The sequence below is a fragment of the Oncorhynchus keta genome, unplaced genomic scaffold (assembly GCF_023373465.1).
Source record: "Oncorhynchus keta strain PuntledgeMale-10-30-2019 unplaced genomic scaffold, Oket_V2 Un_contig_3985_pilon_pilon, whole genome shotgun sequence".
NCBI lineage: Eukaryota > Metazoa > Chordata > Actinopteri > Salmoniformes > Salmonidae > Oncorhynchus > Oncorhynchus keta.
Genome location: NW_026287541.1, coordinates 52,643 through 75,000, shown reverse-complemented (window position 1 = coordinate 75,000; position 22,358 = coordinate 52,643). Strand labels below are relative to the sequence as shown.

At 48.0% G+C, this 22,358-nt stretch overlaps 1 protein-coding gene across 1 annotated transcript in view; it reads right to left on the bottom strand.

Annotated features, from left to right (window-relative positions):
* Window positions 1-22,358, bottom strand: part of LOC127924387 (ryanodine receptor 2-like) — a gene marked incomplete at its 3' end in the record, with an annotated part of 80,917 nt that overhangs the window by 29,323 nt on the left and 29,236 nt on the right. The window contains exons 4-7 of the mRNA XM_052509128.1: window positions 20,552-20,760; window positions 13,039-13,213; window positions 6,582-6,790; window positions 2,754-2,984 (exon numbers count right to left, since the gene is read on the bottom strand). Coding sequence (XP_052365088.1) covers window positions 2,754-2,984; window positions 6,582-6,790; window positions 13,039-13,213; window positions 20,552-20,760 — 824 coding nt within the window. The remainder of the gene's footprint in view (window positions 1-2,753; window positions 2,985-6,581; window positions 6,791-13,038; window positions 13,214-20,551; window positions 20,761-22,358) is intronic.

The window sequence follows — 22,358 nt, the reverse complement described above, 5'->3', positions numbered from 1 at the left end:
AACTACAACTACAAAAAAAAGGTATATTTCTAGAAATGTTCCCTCTGATGTTTTTTAAAATCGGTCAGCGAGCAGATTTCAGGTCTGTTGAGCGAACGACTTGAACCTTGTTGTTCTGTGTAACTTCCGTTGTGCGTTTACTGTGAACACGGTTAATATAGTACATTTAAAGCAGGTACAGCCTCACTAGCCAATCACGTCACTGTGGCTATTTCATCATAATGTGGGCCTACCATAGTGGCCTACTGGCTTACCAGAGAGGATATTAACAAATGATCTATAACTGAGCTGATAACTCAGAACCTACCAAAGGATATTAACAAATGATTTATAACTGGGCTGATAACTCACTAACTAGCAAAGGATATTAACAAATGATCTATAACTGGGCTAATAACTCACTAACTAGCAAAGGATATTAACAAATGATCTATAACTGGGCTGATAACTCACTAACTAGCAAAAGATATTATATAACAACATGTGCTACGTAACTGCATGCAGCTCTCACTTTGATCTCAAAACAAGCACATCTACTCACGACCACTCATGCTGTAAACACAGTCCAGTTCATCTACTCAGACAGAAGGATAAACAGAGACAGTTCATCTACCCACGACCGACGGATGATGTAAACACAGTCCAGTTCAGGATACAGAAAGATCTATAAACACAGATAAGTCATCTAGACAGAGGGAGACAGAAGGAAACACAGTCAGAATCCCAGGTTGCTGGGCACCCAGAAGGCTCACGCTGGAAACACAGTCAGTTCATCTACTTTGACCACTCACAGTAAACACAGTCAGTTCATCTACTCACGACCACTCATGCTGTAAACACAGTCCAGTTCATCAGACTCACGACTCATGCTGTAAACACAGTCCAGTTATCTACTCACAGACCACTCATGCTGTAAACACAATCCAGTTCATCTACTCAGACCAGCTCATGCTGTAAACACAGTCCAGTTCATGACCCAGACCGCTCATGCTGTAAACACAGTCCAGTTCATCTACACAACCACTCATGCTGTAAACACAGGAGACAGTTCATCTACTCACAGGACCACTCATGCTGTAAACACAGTCCAGTTCATCTACTCACAACCACGCATGCTGTAAACACAGTCCAGTTCATCTACTGGACCACTCATGCTGTAAACACAGTCCAGTTCATCTACTCACGACCAGAATGGAGACAGTCCAGTTCATCTGACTCACGACCACTCATGGAGGAACACAGAAGTTCATCTAGAGGGACCACTCATGCTGTAAACACAGTCCAGTCTGATCTAGGAGGACCACTCATGCTGTAAACACAGTCCAGTTGAACTCATGCTGAAACAGAGGGAGTTCATCAGAAGGAGCTGTAAACACAGTCCAGTTCATCTAGGAGACAGCATCTCAGGAGGTCCAGTTGACAGAACCAGTCTGTGGAGACAGAGGGCAGAAGGAGACAGTCTGTCAAGAAGGAGATCATAGGGAGACAGAAGCGCTCAGCCTGATCTCAGAATAGTTCATTTTGTTTGTGAGACAGACCACTCAGCTGTAGACAAAGGGTTGAAAGGAGACAGAGGGACCAGAAAGGGACAGTTGATACAGTTAACTAACAGAGAGGAGACTCTGAGTGAGACAGAAGGAGACAGCTTCTCTGCAGAAGGAGACAGAAGGAGCTGAAGCACTCAGAAGGAGACAGAGAGGAGAACAGGAGGATTAAATGAAGGTAGACAGAAGGAGACAGAAGGAGACAGAAGGGAGACAGGAGGAGACAGGAGACAGAGACAGAGGGAGACAGAAGGAGACAGAAGGAGACAGGGAGGAGACAGGAGGAGACAGAAGGAGACAGAAGGAGACAGAAGGAGACAGAAGGAGACAGGGAGACAGAAGGAGACAGATGGAGACAGGAGACAGAAGGAGACAGAAGGAGACAGGGAGACAGAAGGAGACAGAAGGAGACAGGGACAGAAGGGGATGGAAGGAGACAGAGACAGAAGGGGATAGGAGACAGAGACAGAAGGAGATGGAGACAGAGACAGAAGGACATGGAGACAGAGACAGAAGGAGAAAGAGACAGACGGAGATGGAGACAGACAGAAGGAGAAAGAGACAGAAGGAGAGGGAGACAGAAGGAGACGGAGACAGAAGGAGACAGAGAGAAAAGGAGAAGGAGACAGAAGGAGACAGAGGGAGACAGAAGGAGACGGAGACAGAAGGAGACAGAGACAGAAGGAGACAGAAGGAGACAGAAGGAGACGGAGACAGAAGGAGATGGAGACAGAGGAGACAGAAGGAGATGGAGACAGAAGGAGACAGGAGGAGATGGAGACAAAAGGAGATGGAGACAGAAGGAGACAGAGGGAGACAGGAGACAGGAGGAGACAGAATGAGACGGAGACAGAAGGAGACAGAAGAAGACGGAGACAGAATGAGACAGAAGGAGACGGAGACAGAAGGAGACAGAAGGAGACAGGAGGAGACAGAATGAGACGGAGACAGAAGGAGACAGAAGGAGACGGAGACAGAATGAGACAGAAGGAGACGGAGACAGAAGGAGACGGAGACAGAATGAGACAGAAGGAGACAGAAGGAGAGAGAAGGAGACAGAGATAGAAGGAGACAGAGACAGAAGGAGATGGAGAGAGACAGAAGGAGATGGAGACAGAGAAAGAAGGAGATGGAGACAGAGATAGAAGGAGAAAGAGACAGAAGGAGAATCATCATCATCATCATCATCATCATCATCATCATCAGCACCTCGAAGTCGGACACGGTCTCAAAGTCGTCCAGATCTTTCTTAGAGGAGAAGGAGAAGCCCCCGCCAGACTGTAGCGTCCCGCCAGGTGACTTGGCCAGCACCTCGTTACACTCTATAGGCATGCTGAGGCGATAGAAGGTGATGTCTGGGTTACTGTTCTGGGAGCCGAACGACCTCTGGGTGACCTTGAGACACGGGAAAGTCTCCACGGTGCCGTCCATCCTCGTGACCTTTTAGAAAGACCAGACGACAAAGGGAACAGGGCATTATGGGGAGTCATCTGGTTGAATAGCCATACGATACCATGTCAACATAGGTCTGTGGGTCTGGGTAAAGCGCCAGACAAATCCTTGGAACTATTATCATTAATATTAGTTTTTATAGGTTATCAACATAGCACTGGTTTGTGTCAAGAACTGCACCGCTGCCGGGTTTTTCACGCTCAACAGTTTTTCCATGTGCATCAAGAACGGTCCACCGCACCAAAGGACTTCCAGCCAACCTGACACAACTGTTGGAGAAGCATTGGAGTCAACATGGACCAGCATCCCCTGTGGAACGCTTTCAACACCTTGTAGAGTCACCATGGGCCAGCATCCCTGTGGAACGCTTTCAACACCTCGTAGAGTCACCATGGGCCAGCATCCCTGTGGAACGCTTTCAACACCTCGTAGAGTCAATATGGACCAGCATCCCTGTGGAACGCTTTCAACACCTTGTAGAGTCAACATGGACCAGCATCCCTGTGGAACGCTTTCAATACCTTGTAGAGTCAACATGGACCAGCATCCCCAGTGGAACGCTTTCCACACCTTGTAGAGTCAACATGGACCAGCATCCCTGTGGAACGCTTTCAATACCTTGTAGAGTCAACATGGACCAGCATCCCTGTGGAACGCTTTCAACACCTTGTAGAGTCAACATGGACCAGCATCCCTGTGGAACGCTTTCAACACCTTGTAGAGTCAACATGGACCAGCATCCCCTGTGGAACGCTTTCCACACCTTGTAGAGTCAACATGGACCAGCATCCCTGTGGAACGCTTTCAACACCTTGTAGAGTCAACATGGGCCAGCATCCCTGTGGAACGCTTTCAATACCTTGTAGAGTCAACATGGACCAGCATCCCCTGTGGAACGCTTTCAACACCTTGTAGAGTCAACATGGGCCAGCATCCCTGTGGAACGCTTTCAACACCTTGTAGAGTCAACATGGACCAGCATCCCTGTGGAACGCTTTCAACACCTTGTAGAGTCAACATGGGCCAGCATCCCTGTGGAACGCTTTCAACACCTTGTAGAGTCAACATGGACCAGCATCCCTATGGAACGCTTTCAACACCTTGTAGAGTCAACATGGGCCAGCATCCCCTGTGGAACGCTTTCAACACCTCGTAGAGTCAACATGGGCCAGCATCCCCTGTGGAACGCTTTCAACACCTTGTAGAGTCAACATGGGCCAGCATCCCCTGTGGAACGCTTTCAACACCTTGTAGAGTCAACATGGGCCAGCATCCCTGTGGAACGCTTTCAACACCTCGTAGAGTCAACATGGACCAGCATCCCCTGTGGAACGCTTTCAACACCTCGTAGAGTCAACATGGGCCAGCATCCCTGTGGAACGCTTTCAACACCTCGTAGAGTCAACATGGGCCAGCATCCCTGTGGAACGCTTTCAACACCTTGTAGAGTCAACATGGACCAGCATCCCCTGTGGAACGCTTTCAACACCTTGTAGAGTCAACATGGGCCAGCATCCCTGTGGAACGCTTTCAACACCTTGTAGAGTCAACATGGTCCAGCATCCCTGTGGAACGCTTTCAACACCTTGTAGAGTCAACATGGGCCAGCATCCCTGTGGAACGCTTTCAACACCTTGTAGAGTCAACATGGGCCAGCATCCCTGTGGAACGCTTTCAGACACCTTGTAGAGTCAACATGGGCCAGCATCCCTGTGGAACGCTTTCAACACCTCGTAGAGTCAACATGGGCCAGCATCCCCTGTGGAACGCTTTCAACACCTCGTAGAGTCAACATGGGCCAGCATCCCTGTGGAACGCTTTCAACACCTTGTAGAGTCAACATGGGCCAGCATCCCTGTGGAACGCTTTCAACACCTTGTAGAGTCAACATGGGCCAGCATCCCTGTGGAACGCTTTCAACACCTTGTAGAGTCAACATGGACCAGCATCCCTGTGGAACGCTTTCAACACCTTGTAGAGTCAACATGGGCCAGCATCCCTGTGGAATGCTTTCAATACCTTGTAGAGTCAACATGGGCCAGCATCCCTGTGGAACGCTTTCAACACCTTGTAGAGTCAACATGGGCCAGCATCCCTGTGTCACGCTTTCAGACACCTTGTAGAGTCAACATGGGCCAGCATCCCTGTGGAACGCTTTCAACACCTTGTAGAGTCAACATGGGCCAGCATCCCTGTGGAACGCTTTCAACACCTTGTAGAGTCAACATGGGCCAGCATCCCTGTGGAACGCTTTCAACACCTTGTAGAGTCAACATGGGCCAGCATCCCCTGTGGAACGCTTTCAACACCTTGTAGAGTCAACATGGACCAGCATCCCTGTGGAACGCTTTCAACACCTTGTAGAGTCAACATGGGCCAGCATCCCTGTGGAACGCTTTCAGACACCTTGTAGAGTCAACATGGGCCAGCATCCCTGTGGAACGCTTTCAACACCTCGTAGAGTCAACATGGGCCAGCATCCCTGTGGAAGGCTTTCAACACCTCGTAGAGTCAACATGGGCCAGCATCCCTGTGGAACGCTTTCAACACCTTGTAGAGTCAACATGGACCAGCATCCCCTGTGGAACGCTTTCAACACCTTGTAGAGTCAACATGGGCCAGCATCCCTGTGGAACGCTTTCAACACCTTGTAGAGTCAACATGGGCCAGCATCCCTGTGGAACGCTTTCAACACCTTGTAGAGTCAACATGGGCCAGCATCCCTGTGGAACGCTTTCAACACCTTGTAGAGTCAACATGGACCAGCATCCCTGTGGAACGCTTTCAACACCTTGTAGAGTCAACATGGGCCAGCATCCCTGTGGAACGCTTTAGACACCTTGTAGAGTCAACATGGACCAGTATCCCTGTGGAACGCTTTCAACACCTTGTAGAGTCAACATGGGCCAGCATCCCTGTGGAAGGCTTTCAACACCTGTAGGTCAACATGGGCCAGCATCCCTGTGGAACGCTTTCAACACCTTGTAGAGTCAACATGGGCCAGCATCCCCTGTGGAACGCTTTCAACACCTTGTAGAGTCAACATGGGCCAGCATCCCCTGTGGAACGCTTTCAACACCTTGTAGAGTCAACATGGGCCAGCATCCCCTGTGGAATGCTTTCAACACCTCGTAGAGTCAACATGGGCCAGCATCCCTGTGGAACGCTTTCAGACACCTTGTAGAGTCCATGAACTGACGAATCGAGTCTGTTCTGAGGCAAAAGGGGGGTGCAGTGACTCAATATCAGGAAGGTGTTCTCAGTCCTCAGTGTAGGTTACCAACATAGATTGTTACAAAAAAAACTAATATTTTTTATTTTACCTTTATTTAAAACTAGGCAAGTCAGTTAAGAACAAATTCTTATTTTCAATAACGGCCTACTGGGGAACAGCGGGGGTTAAACTGCCTTGTTCAGGGTGGTCAGCAACACATATAAAAAGAGGCTTATAAACAGAGGTTCACTTATCAAACTCTACACACAATGACACCAGGGGGAGCAGGGTCAAGGTTCAAGGACAGTCTTGTCAACAGAACGTGTTTTGTAAGGCAACATGGCTAAACAGGATAGCGACTGGACCCTCACCTCAATGTGTTCATGCTGCGGAGGTACGGGGATGAACTGAGACAGTCTCTTGCTGAGCCACATGGTGAGGTCTCTGTTCATGTTGACGCCGAAGGGCTCGTAGCCTTCCTGAAGACCACAGATGGTGAAGTACTTCAGCGTGCTCACGTCCTTACCAAAGTTCATCCTCCCAACCTGGCAAACACCCAGGCTGCACACCGGGATGAAACCTGCAGAGAGGACAGAGAGGACATTGCTATGTTAACCATTAGAAGAACGTAAGCTTTGACCAAGCCACAGCCCTTTGGGAAGGAGCCAGAACGGTTCTTATCTAATCCTAACCAGTAGGTAACAACATCAATGTGTTCTGGACACTCCGCCTGCTGAGTAATAACATGGCTATATACAGGGAGTACCAGGTAATAACATGGCTATATACAGGAAGTACCAGGCAATAACATGGCTATATACAGGAAGTACCAGGTAATAACATGGCTATATACAGGGGTACCAGGTAATAACATGGCTATATACAGGGAGTACTAGGTAATAACATGGCTATATACAGGGAGTACCAGGTAATAACATGGCTATATACAGGTAGTACCAGGTAATAACATGGCTATATACAGGGGGTACCAGGTAATAACATGGCTATATACAGGGGTACCAGGTAATAACATGGCTATATACAGGAGTACCAGGTAATAACATGGCTATATACAGGAGGTACCTTGTAATAACATGGTATATACACAGGGTACCAGGACTGAACTGGATGTGCAGGGGTATGAGGTAATAACATGGCTATATACACAGGGTACCAGTACTGAGTGGATGAGCAGGGGTATGAGGTAATAACATGGCTATATACACAGGGTACCAGGTAATAACATGGCTATATACACAGGGTACCAGTACTGAGTGGATGTGCAGGGTATGAGGTAATAACATGGCTATATACACAGGGTACCAGGTAATAACATGGCTATATACAGGGTACCAGTACTGAGTGGATGTGCAGGGGCATGAGGTAATAACATGGCTATATACAGGGGGTACCAGTACTGAGTGGATGTGCAGGGGTATGAGGTAATAACATGGCTATATATACAGGGTACCAGGTAATAACTTGGCTATATACACAGGGTACCAGTACTGAGTGGATGTGCAGGAAGTATGAGGTAATAACATGGCTATATACAGGGGTACCAGTACTGAGTGGATGTGCAGGGGTATGAGGTAATAACATGGCTATATACACAGGGTACCAGTACTGAGTGGATGTGCAGGGTACAGGTAATAACTTGGCTATATACACAGGGTACCAGTACTGAGTGGATGTGCAGGGGTACGAGGTAATAACATGGCTATATACACAGGGTACCAGTACTGAGTGGATGTGCAGGGGTATGAGGTAATAACATGGCTATATATACAGGGTACCAGTACTGAGTGGATGTGCAGGGGTACGAGGTAATAACATGGCTATATACACAGGGTTCCAGTACTGAGTGGATGTGCAGGGGTATGAGGTAATTGAGGTAGATAATGTACATATAGTTATGGGTAAAGTGACTAGGCAACAGGGTAGATAATAGACAGTAACAGCAGCATGTGTAACGACTCAAAAGACAAGTACAAAAAGGGTCCATGCAGATGTTAAATAGTTAACCAATAGCTACCCGGACTAACTATTTAGCAATGCTATGGCTCGGGAGTAGAAGCTGTTCAGGACTTGGTGCATCGGTACGGCTTGTCGTGTGGTTGCAGAGAGAACAGTCTATGACTTGGGGATAGAAGCTGTTCAGGACTTGGTGCATCGGTACGGCTTGTCGTGTGGTTGCAGAGAGAACAGTCTATGACTTGGGGATAGAAGCTGTTCCTGGACTTGGTGCATCGGTACGGCTTGTCGTGTGGTTGCAGAGAGAACAGTCTATGACTTGGGGATAGAAGCTGTTCAGGACTTGGTGCATCGGTACGGCTTGTCGTGTGGTTGCAGAAGAACAGTCTATGACTTGGGGATAGAAGCTGTTCAGGACTTGGTGCATCGGTACGGCTTGTCGTGTGGTTGCAGAAGAACAGTCTATGGCTCTGGAGTAGAAGCTGTTCAGGACTTGGTGCATCGGTACGGCTTGTCGTGTGGTTGCAGAAGAACAGTCTATGGCTCGGGAGTAGAAGCTGTTCAGGACTTGGTGCATCGGTACGGCTTGTCGTGTGGTTGCAGAAGAACAGTCTATGACTTGGGGATAGAAGCTGTTCCCGGACTTGGTGCATGTTGGTACGGCTTGTCGTGTGGTTGCAGAGAGAACAGTCTATGACTTGGGGATAGAAGCTGTTCCTGGACTTGGTGCATCGGTCGGCTTGTCGTGTGGTTGCAGAGAGAACAGTCTATGACTTGGGGATAGAAGCTGTTCCTGGACTTGGTGCATCGGTACGGCTTGTCGTGTGGTTGCAGAGAGAACAGTCTATGACTTCTGATAAAAGCTGTTCCTGGACTTGGTGCATCGGTACGGCTTGTCGTGTGGTTGACAGAGAGAACAGTCTATGACTTGGGGATAGAAGCTGTTCCTGGACTTGGTGCATCGGTACGGCTTGTCGTGTGGTTGCAGAGAGAACAGTCTATGACTTGGGGGTAGAAGCTGTTCCTGGACTTGGTGCATCAGTACGGCTATGTCGTGTGGTTGCAGAAATTAGAGAACAGTCTATGACTTGGGGATAGAAGCTGTTCCTGGACTTGGTGCATCGGTACTTGTCGTGTGGTTGCAGAGAGAACAGTCTATGACTTGGGGATAGAAGCTGTTCCCGACTTGAAACATGTAGGTATTACAGACTGAGTGAGGGAGAGTTGAAGACACGTGCCAGCTAGTCAGTGGTCTGAGCACACATCCTGGTAATGTGTCTTGTGAATGTTAATAACATGTTTAAAAGTCTTAGTCACATCGGCTATGGAGACGAGATTACACATTCACCTGGAACAGCGGGTCATCTAATGCATGGTTCAGTATTGCTTGCCTCGAGCGGACATAGAAGGAGATTTAGCTTGTCTGGTAGGTTCGCGTCAGTGGGCAGTTCGCGGCTGGGTTTCCCTTTGTGATCCGTGATAGCTTGCAGCCTGCCACATCCGGTGGGTCAGAGCCGGCACGGTAGGACAATATTAGTCCTGTATTGATACTTTGCCAGTTTGATTGCTCGTAGGAAGTAGGACAGACTAACACATAGGATTTCTTATAAGAGTCCGGCTTAGTGTCCCGCTGTTTGAAACCGGCAGCTCTAGCCTTTAGCTCAGCGTGGATGTTGCCTGAAATCCATGGCTTCTGGTTGGGATATGTACGTACGGTCAGTGTGGGGACAGTAGTCACAGACTAATTAATGAAGGGTGACTGATGTGGAACAAACTCCTCAATGTTATCGGATCATATCATCTACATTGATTGAAGTGGATTTAACAGGTGACATCAATAAGGGATCATAGCTTTCACCTGGATTCACCTGGATTCACCTGGATTCACCTGGATTCACCTGGATTCACCTGATTCACCTGGTCAGGCTGTAGCATGGAAAGAGCAGGAGTTCATAATGTTTGTACACTCAGTGTAGATGAGAACTCTCTTGGTAAATAGTAGTGTCTACAGCTTATCATGAGGTATTCTATCTCAGGTGAGAAAAAACTTGAGACTTCCTTAACATTAACATCTAACACCAGCTGTTGACAGCGCACCTTGTCTCCCCCACCTTCCCTGGTGGCTGCCGAGACAGTCTTGATGATGTGTAGAAAAGGCAACGAGATGTACAGTATATTATCCATATCCTTGTTCAGTCACGATTCCGCAAAAATAATATTACCGTCTTTTATTTTAGGTCCCGTTGATAGGTCGAGAATGGAGCTCGTCCAGTAGTTTGTGACTAGATGTTCAGCGACTGCCAACCATTTGGTTTAAGTGGTTAGACAGCATCAGCAAGTGACAGGAAAGCTCCTCTAGACAGAACATCTCTTCTGACAAATAGATGGTGTTGATGTTGAGAGTAAGACAGACAGACAGACAGGGGTTGACAGTAGGACAAGACTAACACATAGGGTGGTGTAGACAGTAGGACAGACTAACACATAGGGTGGTGTAGACAGTAGGACAGACATGGAACCATAGGGTGGTGTAGACAGTAGGACAGACTAACACATAGGGTGGTGTAGACAGTAGGACAGACTAACACATAGGGTGGTGTAGACAGTAGGACAGACTAACACATAGGGTGGTGTAGACAGTAGGACAGACATGGAACCATAGGGTGGTGTAGACAGTAGGACAGACTAACACATAGGGTGGTGTAGACAGTAGGACAGACTAACACATAGGGTGGTGTAGACAGTAGGACAGACTAACACATAGGGTGGTGTAGACAGTAGGACAGACTAACACATAGGGTGGTGTAGACAGTAGGACAGACTAACACATAGGGTGGTGTAGACAGTAGGACAGACTAACACATAGGGTGGTGTAGACAGTAGGACAGACTAACACATAGGGTGGTGTAGACAGTAGGACAGACTAACACATAGGGTGGTGTAGACAGTAGGACAGACTAACCATAGGGTGGTGTAGACAGTAGGACAGACTAACACATAGGGTGGTGTAGACAATAGGACAGACTAACACATAGGGTGGTGTAGACAGTAGGACAGACTAACACATAGGGTGGTGTAGACAGTAGGACAGACTAACACATAGGGTGGTGTAGACAGTAGGACAGACTAACCATAGGGTGGTGTAGACAGTAGGACAGACTAACACATAGGGTGGTGTAGACAGTAGGACAGACTAACACATAGGGTGGTGTAGACAGTAGGACAGACTAACACATAGGGTGGTGTAGACAGTAGGACAGACTAACACATAGGGTGGTGTAGACAGTAGGACAGACATGGTACCATAGGGTGGTGTAGACAGTAGGACAGACTAACACATAGGGTGGTGTAGACAGTAGGACAGACTAACACATAGGGTGGTGTAGACAGTAGGACAGACTAACACATAGGGTGGTGTAGACAGTAGGACAGACTAACACATAGGGTGGTGTAGACAGTAGGACAGACTAACACATAGGGTGGTGTAGACAGTAGGACAGACTAACACATAGGGTGGTGTAGACAGTAGGACAGACTAACACATAGGGTGGTGTAGACAGTAGGACAGACTAACACATAGGGTGGTGTAGACAGTAGGACAGACTAACACATAGGGTGGTGTAGACAGTAGGACAGACTAACACATAGGGTGGTGTAGACAGTAGGACAGACTAACACATAGGGTGGTGTAGACAGTAGGACAGACTAACACATAGGGTGGTGTAGACAGTAGGACAGACTAACACATAGGGTGGTGTAGACAGTAGGACAGACTAACACATAGGGTGGTGTAGACAGTAGAACAGACTAACACATAGGGTGGTGTAGACAGTAGGACAGACTAACACATAGGGTGGTGTAGACAGTAGAACAGACTAACACATAGGGTGGTGTAGACAGTAGGACAGACTAACACATAGGGTGGTGTAGACAGTAGGACAGACTAACACATAGGGTGGTGTAGACAGTAGGACAGACTAACACATAGGGTGGTGTAGACAGTAGGACAGACTAACACATAGGGTGGTGTAGACAGTAGGACAGACTAACACATAGGGTGGTGTAGACAGTAGGACAGACTAACACATAGGGTGGTGTAGACAGTAGGACAGACTAACACATAGGGTGGTGTAGACAGTAGAACAGACTAACACATAGGGTGGTGTAGACAGTAGGACAGACTAACACATAGGGTGGTGTAGACAGTAGAACAGACTAACACATAGGGTGGTGTAGACAGTAGGACAGACTAACACATAGGGTGGTGTAGACAGTAGGACAGACTAACACATAGGGTGGTGTAGACACTAGGACAGACTAACACATAGGGTGGTGTAGACAGTAGGACAGACTAACACATAGGGTGGTGTAGACAGTAGAACAGACTAACACATAGGGTGGTGTAGACAGTAGGACAGACTAACACATAGGGTGGTGTAGACAGTAGGACAGACTAACACATAGGGTGGTGTAGACAGTAGGACAGACTAACACATAGGGTGGTGTAGACAGTAGGACAGACTAACACATAGGGTGGTGTAGACAGTAGGACAGACTAACACATAGGGTGGTGTAGACAGTAGGACAGACTAACACATAGGGTGGTGTAGACAGTAGGACAGACTAACACATAGGGTGGTGTAGACAGTAGGACAGACTAACACATAGGGTGGTGTAGACAGTAGAACAGACTAACACATAGGGTGGTGTAGACAGTAGGACAGACTAACACATAGGGTGGTGTAGACAGTAGGACAGACTAACACATAGGGTGGTGTAGACAGTAGGACAGACGAACACATAGGGTGGTGTAGACAGTAGAACAGACTAACACATAGCAGTACACACACTGACCTTCCCAAACCTCAAAGTCCTTGAAGGCCAGTTCCGACCCTGAGTGGTCGAGGAGCACCTCTCCGTTGTGCGTGAACATCATGGTGTGTTCGTTCAGATCCACCATACAGCCCACCACGTCACCTGGACCCCAGGACCTGCCGAAGTGCTCGTTACCCTGGTGCCACAGCTGGGCCTGGGACACACACAGGGATACACAGTATTCAGACCCCTTCCCTTTCCCCCCCCCCACATTCTGTTACATTACAGCCTTATTCTAAAATGTATTAAATTAAATTAAAATCCTCATCAATCTACACACAATACACCATAATAACAAAGTGAAAACAGGTTTAAAAACAGAGACCTAATTTACATAAGTATTTTGCTATGAGACTCTAAATTGATCTCAGGTGCATCCTGTTTCCATTGATCATCCTCGAGATGTTTCTACAACATGGAGTCCTCCTCTGGTATTATTTGGAAAGACACACACACACCTGTCTATGTAAAGGTCCCACAGTTGACAGGGAATGTCAGAATAAAACAAAAAAAAACCAAGCCATGAGGTGGAAGGAATTGTCCGTAGAGCTCAGAGACAGGATTGTGTCGGGGTACAGATCTGGGGAAGGGTACCAAAACATGTCTGTAGCATTGAAGGTCCCCAAGAACACAGTGGCCTCCATCATTCTTAAATGGAAGAAGTTTGGAACCACCAAGACTCTTCCTAGATCTGGCCGCCCGGGCAAACTAAGCAACCGGGGGAAAGGGCCTTGGTGAGGGAGGTGACCAAGAACCCAATGTTCACTCTAACAGAGTTCCAGAGTTTCCTCTGTGGAGATGGGAGAACTCTCCCTCTCTGCACCCCTCCTCCCTCTTTCTCTCTCTCACTCTCCCTCTTTGCCCCCGACCCCCCCCCACTCCCTCTCCATCCCCCCTCTATAATTACATGGAGAGTCCTTGAATCCTCAATCAGCCAAAGCATTCAGTCTATTTCCAGTCCAACAATGTACTGGCTCCCCCTCCACTCCGTCCCACGCACACACACTTCTACGTGACCCCTCATCGTCCTCTCGCAGAGCAGAAATAGCTCCCCATTCTCCCACCTGATTCTGCGTGTGATCCCAAACGGCACCCTATTCCCTCTGTAGTGCACTACGTTTTGCCCAGGATCCATAGGGCTCTGATCAAAAGTAGTGCACTACATAGGGAATAGGGTGCCATTTGGTTTAGTACACAGAGCTGTGATGTGAGTCACTCTGCTGCTCTCTGCCCACTGAGAGAGAGAGTAGGGCAGTCCAATGAATGGGCTTCTACACAGTCACTACGGGAGATCTTTCTCGAGCCCAGTTTAATTGTGTAAAATAGTTTTTTTTTCTCTCTCTAAATGATTAAACTAGAGAAATACAGTGAGTGGACAAAACATTAGGAACACTTTCCTAATATTTGAGTTGCACCCCCTCAGAACAGCCTCGATTCGTCGGGTCATGGACTCTACAAGGTGTCTGAAAGAGTGACACAGGGGATGCTGGCCCATGTTGACTCTACAAGGTGTCTGAAAGAGTGACACAAGGGATGCTGGCCCATGTTGACTCTACAAGGTGTCTAAAGCATTCCACAGGGATGCTGGTCCATGTTGACTCTACAAGGTGTTGAAAGCGTTCCACAGGGATGCTGGTCCATGTTGACTCTACAAGGTGTTGAAAGCGTTCCACAGGGATGCTGGCCCATGTTGACTCTACAAGGTGTTGAAAGCGTTCCACAGGGATGCTGGCCCATGTTGACTCTACAAGGTGTTGCGTTCCACAGGGATGCGTTCCACAGGGATGCTGGCCCATGGTGACTCTACAAGGTGTTGAAAGCGTTCCACAGGGATGCTGGCCCATGTTGACTCTACAAGGTGTTGACAGGGATGCTGGCCCATGTTGACTCTACAAGGCGTTCCACAGGGATGCTGGTCCATGTTGACTCAATGCTTTCCCAACAGTTGTGTCATGTTGGCTGGATGTCCTTTGGGTGGTGGACCATTCTTGATACACTCAGGAAAACTGTTGAGGGTGAAAAACCCAGCAGCGTTGCAGTTCTTGTCACAAACCGGTGCCCCTGGACCCTACTACCATACCCTGTTCAAAGGCACCTGAATATTTTGCCCATTCACCCTCTGAATAGCACACATACACAATCCATGTCTCTATTGTCTCAAGGCTTAAAAATCATTATTTAACCCATCTCATCCCCCTTCATCTACATGTCTCCTCCCCTTCATCTGCATGTCTCCTCCCCGTCATCTGCATGTCTCCTCCTCCCCTTACTCTACATGTCTCCTCCCCTTCATCTGCATGTCTCCTCCCCTTCATCTGCATGTCTCCTCCCCTTACTCTACATGTCTCCTCCCCTTCATTTACATGTCTCCTCACCGTCATCTACATGTCTCCTCCCCTTCATCTGCATGTATCCTCCCCTTAATATGCATGTCTCCTCCCCTTCATCTACATGTCTCCTCCCCTTCATCTACATGTCTCCTCCCTTCATCTACACTGATTGAAGTGGGGTCATATCTTTCACCTGGATTCACCTGGTCAGTCTGTGTCATGAAAAGAGTTCCTAATGTTTCATCCACTCAGTGTTACTACTCTACTTTCTCCTGACTCCACATGTTACTACATAACACTCAGTGTTACTACATACAAGCTGATGTTCTGACCACGTCCACTCAGTGTTACTACATGAGACAAGCTGATGTTCTGACCACGTCCACTCAGTGTTACTACATGAGACAAGCTGATGTTCTGACCACGTCCACCAGGGGGAAGCACCCCTCTTTATAACCTCAGATTGGCGATGGTGCCATCAAAAGTTATAGTACTGTTGATTTAGGGGGAGAGAGAGAGAGGGAGAGAGAGAGGAGAGAGAGAGAGAGAGAGAGAGAGAGGGGGAGGAGAAGGAGAGCCCAGAGAAGAGCAGGGGACAGAAAGGAGGGGGGAGAGATAGAGGGGGAGAGAGAGAAGAGAGAGTAGAGAGAAGAGAGAGAGAGAGAGAGAGAGAGAGAGAGAGAGAGAGAGAGAGAGAGAGAGAGAGAGAGAGAGAGAGGAGAGAGAGAGAGAGAGAGAGAGAGAGAGAGGGAGAGAGAGAGAGAGAGAGAGAGAGAGACAGAGAGAGAGAGAGAGAGAGAGAGAGAGAGACAGAGAGAGAGAGAGAGAGAGAGGAGAGAGAGAGAGAGAGAGAGAGAGAGAGAGAGAGAGAGAGAGAGAGAGAGAGAGAGAGAGAGAGAGAGAGAGAGAGGAGAGAGAGAGAGAGAGAGAGAGAGAGAGAGAGAGAGAGAGAGAGAGAGAGAGAGAGAGAGAGAGAGAGAGAGAGAGAGAGAGAGAGAGAGAGAGAGAGAGAGAGAGAGAGAGAGAGAGAGAGAGAGAGAGAGAGAGAGAGAGAGAGAGACAGAGAGAGAGAGAGAGAGACAGAGAGAGAGAGAGAGAGAGAGAGAGAGAGAGAGAGAGAGAGAGAGAGAGAGAGAGAGAGAGAGAGAGAGAGAGAGAGAGAGACAGAGAGAGAAGAGAGAGAGAGAGAAGAGGGAGAGAGAAGAGAGAGAGAGAGAAGAGAGGAGAGAGAAGATGGGAAAGAAGAAAGAGGGAGTAGAGTTCCCGTGTGGTATGTACATTTAAACAGTGCATTTAAGCCAAACCTTTGCCTCCATTCATTATTTGACTGTCTAGTGACATGAGTGATTAACACTTCTCAGGTTGGCAACTTCAATCACAATGCAACACTATGTAGCTGTCTTCTACAAGCTCTATTTCCAGTTTCAATGTGTTTTTTTTTTACATGTTGTTGTGTTATAGACTAAATTAAAAATGATTTAAAAAAAATAATCTCACTAATTTACACACAACACCACATAATGAAAAAGTGAAAAGGTGTTTTTAGACATTTTACTTGTTGAAAATCTCATTCTTCAGGCTTTTTTTCTCCACTTCCTGTCTGATACACATGCCCAAAGTAAACTGCCTGTTACTCAGGCCCAGAAGCCAGGATATAGTTGGTACCATTGGATAGAAAACACTCTGTCGTTTGTAGAAATGTTAAAATAATGTATGAGACTAACACAATTGATATGGTAGGAGAAAATCCAAAGAGAGACCATTTTATTTTTTGAGAGCCCATGCTCTTACAATGGATAAGCTATGAGTCCTATGCTATTCCAGCACCCAGATTGCAATTCCCATGGTTTCCACTAGATGTCAACAGTCTTTTTTTTCAAGGTTTCAGGCTTGTTTCTTCACCAAACGAGGAAGAATTCTGAGTTCTGGTACAGGGAGTCTGAGTTGGAAATCAGTCTGTGCACACGAGACTAAAAAGGATGCGCACTTGCTAATTTAGCTTTTCTATTGAACATAATTCTTTCCGTATGAAATATTATAGTTGAATTACATTTTAGGATGAAGTAGAAATGTATTATGACCTGTTTAACTAAGTTTAGCAGTAACTTTTTGGGTTCCTTTCTCTGCATGTTGAACGAGTGGATTACTCAAATCGAGGGCGCCAAATAAACAGACCTTTTGGGATATAAAGAAGGATTTTATCTAACAAAACGACCATGCATGTTGTAGCTGGGACCCTTGGGATTGCAAATCAGAGGAAGAATTTCAAAAAGTAAGTGCATATTTAATAGCCCTTTGTGATTTTACGAAGCCTGTGCTGGTTTTGATGTGAGGCTCCGTCCTCAAACAATCGCATGGCATGCTTTCGCTGTAAAGCCTATTGTAAATCGGACAATGCAGTTAGATTAACAAGAATTTAAGCTTTTAATCAATATAAGACACTTGTATGTACCTAGATGTTTAATATCCTTAATGTTTATGATTATTTATTTGAATTGCAGCCCTCCAATTTCGCGGGAATTTGTCGAGAGGTGTCCTGCTGACTAAGTATTCACACCCCTGAGTCAATACTTTGTAGAAGCACCTTTGGCAGCAATTACAGCTGTGAGTCTTTCTGGGTAATTCTCTAAGAGAGATTACAATTGTGAGTCTTTCTGGGTAATTTTCTAAGAGATATTACAATTGTGAGTCTTTCTGGGTAAGTCTCTAAGAGCGATTACAGCTGTGAGTCTTTCTGGGTAAGTCTCTAAGAGCGATTCCAGGTGTGAGTCTTTCTGGGTAAGTCTCTAAGAGCGATTCCAGGTGTGAGTCTTTCTGGGTAAGTCTCTAAGAGCGATTCCAGGTGTGAGTCTTTCTGGGTAAGTCTCAAAGAGCGATTCCAGGTGTGAGTTTTCAAGTCTCTAAGAGCGATTCCAGCTGTGAGTCTTTCTGGGTAAGTCTCTAAGAGCGATTCCAGGTGTGAGTCTTTCTGGGTAAGTCTCTAATAAGCTGTGAGTCTTTCTGGGTAAGTCTTAAGAGCGATTCCAGCTGTGAGTCTTTCTGGGTAAGTCTCTAAGAGCGATTCCAGCTGTGAGTCTTTCTGGGTAAGTCTCTAAATTCCAGCTGTGAGTCTGGTTGTATCATTGCTAAGAGCCATTTTCAGCTGTGAGTTTTCTGGGTAAGTCTCAAAATTCTCTAACCCGATTCCAGCTGTGAGTCTTTCTGGGTGAGTCTCTAGGTCAGCGTCCTGCTGAGCACTGTGAATCTCACTCTCCCAGTGTCTTTCTGGTGGAAAGCAGAGCTGTATTTCCACCAGGTTTTCCTATTATTATTTTCTAGGACTTTCTAATATTCTAAGCTTGTCAAATTGGTTGTTGATCATTGAGACAGCCATTGCTAGACAGCCATTTTCAGGTCTTGCTTGTGCTGAGCTCCAGTGACTGGGTGTTGGCCCCCAATGGTGGAACAAACCCCTGTGCTGAGACACCTGAAACTCCAGTGACTGGGTGTTGCCCACCCCCTTGATTTAGCTGAGCTCCAGTGACATGGGTGTTGCTTGTGCTGAGCTCCAAATGACTGTAATGGTGTAAATGCTTGTGCTGAGCTCCAGTGACTGGGTCATAGGTCATCGTCCTGTGAACTGTGAGCTCCAGTGAAAGCAGACTGAACCAGGTTTTCCTCTAGGATGTTGCTTGTGCTGAGCTCCAGTGACTGGGTGTTGCTTGTGCTGAGCTCCAGTGACTGGGTGTTGCTTGTGCTGAGCTCCAGTGACTGGGTGTTGCTTGTGCTGAGCTCCAGTGACTGGGTGTTGCTTGTGCTGAGCTCCAGTGACTGGGTGTTGGTTGTGCTGAGCTCCAGTGACTGGGTGTTGCTTGTGCTGAGCTCCAGTGACTGGGTGTTGCTTGTGCTGAGCTCCAGTGACTGGGTGTTGCTTGTGCTGAGCTCCAGTGACTGGGTGTTGCTTGTGCTGAGCTCCAGTGACTGGGTGTTGCTTGTGCTGAGCTCCAGTGACTGGGTGTTGCTTGTGCTGAGCTCCAGTGACTGGGTGTTGCTTGTGCTGAGCTCCAGTGACTGGGTGTTGGTTGTGCTGAGCTCCAGTGACTGGGTGTTGGTTGTGCTGAGCTCCAGTGACTGGGTGTTGGTTGTGCTGAGCTCCAGTGACTGGGTGTTGGTTGTGCTGAGCTCCAGTGACTGGGTGTTGGTTGTGCTGAGCTCCAGTGACTGGGTGTTGGTTGTGCTGAGCTCCAGTGACTGGGTGTTGCTTGTGCTGAGCTCCAGTGACTGGGTGTTGCTTGTGCTGAGCTCCAGTGACTGGGTGTTGCTTGTGCTGAGCTCCAGTGACTGGGTGTTGCTTGTGCTGAGCTCCAGTGACTGGGTGTTGCTTGTGCTGAGCTCCAGTGACTGGGTGTTGCTTGTGCTGAGCTCCAGTGACTGGGTGTTGCTTGTGCTGAGCTCCAGTGACTGGGTGTTGCTTGTGCTGAGCTCCAGTGACTGGGTGTTGCTTGTGCTGAGCTCCAGTGACTGGGTGTTGCTTGTGCTGAGCTCCAGTGACTGGGTGTTGGTTGTGCTGAGCTCCAGTGACTGGGTGTTGGTTGTGCTGAGCTCCAGTGACTGGGTGTTGCTTGTGCTGAGCTCCAGTGACTGGGTGTTGCTTGTGCTGAGCTCCAGTGACTGGGTGTTGCTTGTGCTGAGCTCCAGTGACTGGGTGTTGGTTGTGCTGAGCTCCAGTGACTGGGTGTTGCTTGTGCTGAGCTCCAGTGACTGGGTGTTGCTTGTGCTGAGCTCCAGTGACTGGGTGTTGGTTGTGCTGAGCTCCAGTGACTGGGTGTTGCTTGTGCTGAGCTCCAGTGACTGGGTGTTGCTTGTGCTGAGCTCCAGTGACTGGGTGTACACCATCCAGTGTGTAATTAATAACACCATCCAAATTCAATGACTCTAGAAATGTCAGCTTTTGGTCTTTTTTAATTCATTTGTTAAAAATTCTAAAACATAATTCCACTTTGTCATTGTGGGAGTATTGTTATATTCAGGTTAAACACTGACACAACATCTCAACTGAATAAGGTGCTCTGATAGTTCTGTGAACACTTATGAAGGTCTAGAGACGTTGTAAACTTCTTCTACATGTTCAAACATGTATTTTAACAAACCTCAATAAACGTGTGAGGGAATTCCTGACTCACCTTGAACCCGTCGAAGACGAAGGCGTGTTGGTCAGAGCCCAGCTCCTGGTCCGGTAGACAGCCAGGCCGTGCCCAGCCGACCCTCATCTCCCCTGACGTCAGCACCTCAAACTCAAAGTACCACTTCCCAGCGTTCACACTGTACGTCTTCTCAGCTCGGAAGATACGGAACCGCTCTGCAGACATGTTACTGGTGTCTGCCCTGGCTGCTGAAACAACAGGGTCAGAAGACATGTTACTGTACGTCTTCTCAGCTCGGAAGATACGGAACCGCTCAGCAGACATGTTACTGGTGTCTGCCCTGGCTGCTGAGACAACAGGGTCAGAAGACATGTTACTGTACGTCTTCTCAGCTCGGAAGATACGGAACCGCTCAGCAGACATGTTACTGGTGTCTGCCCTGGCTGCTGAAACAACAGGGCCAGCAGACATGTTACTGGTGTCTGCCCTGGCTGCTGAGACAACAGGGTCAGAAGACATGTTACTGGTGTCTGCCCTGGCTGCTGAGACAACAGGGTCAGAAGACATGTTACTGTACGTCTTCTCAGCTCGGAAGATACGGAACCGCTCAGCAGACATGTTACTGGTGTCTGCCCTGGCTGCTGAGACAACAGGGTCAGAAGACATGTTACTGGTGTCTGCTGAAACAACAGGGTCAGAAGACATGTTACTGGTGTCTGCTGAGACAACAGGGTCAGAAGACATGTTACTGTACGTCTTCTCAGCTCGGAAGATACGGAACCGCTCAGCAGACATGTTACTGGTGTCTGCCCTGGCTGCTGAAACAACAGGGTCAGAAGACATGTTACTGGTGTCTGCTCTGGCTGCTGAAACAACAGGGTCAGAAGACATGTTACTGGTGTCTGTCCTGGCTCAGCTCGGAAGATACTGGAACCGCTCAGCAGACATGTTACTGGTGTCTGCCCTGGCTGCTGAAACAACAGGGTCAGAAGACATGTTACTGTACGTCTTCTCAGCTCGGAAGATACAACAGAACCGCTCAGCAGACATGTTACTGGTGTCTGCCCTGGCTGCTGAGACAACAGGGTCAGAAGACATGTTACTGGTGTCTTCACAGCTCGGAAAATACGGAACCGCTCAGCAGACATGTTACTGGTGTCTGCCCTGGCTGCTGAGACAACAGGGTCAGAAGACATGTTACTGTACGTCTTCTCAGCTCGGAAGATACGGAACCGCTCAGCAGACATGTTACTGGTGTCTGCCCTGGCTGCTGAAACAACAGGGTCAGAAGACATGTTACTGGTGTCTGCCCTGGCTGCTGAGACAACAGGGTCAGAAGACATGTTACTGGTGTCTGCCCTGGCTGCTGAGACAACAGGGTCAGAAGACATGTTACTGTACGTCTTCTCAGCTCGGAAGATACGGAACCGCTCAGCAGACATGTTACTGGTGTCTGCCCTGGCTGCTGAAACAACAGGGTCAGAAGACATGTTACTGGTGTCTGCCCTGGCTGCTGAGACAACAGGGCCAGAAGACATGTTACTGGTGTCTGCCCTGGCTGCTGAGACAACAGGGTCAGAAGACATGTTACTGGTGTCTGCCCTGGCTGCTGAAACAACAGGGTCAGAAGACATGTTACTGGTGTCTGCCCTGGCTGCTGAAACAACAGGGTCAGAAGACATGTTACTGGTGTCTGCCCTGGCTGCTGAGACAACAGGGCCAGAAGACATGTTACTGGTGTCTGCCCTGGCTGCTGAAACAACAGGGCCAGCAGACATGTTACTGGTGTCTGCCCTGGCTGCTGAAACAACAGGGTCAGAAGACATGTTACTGGTGTCTGCCCTGG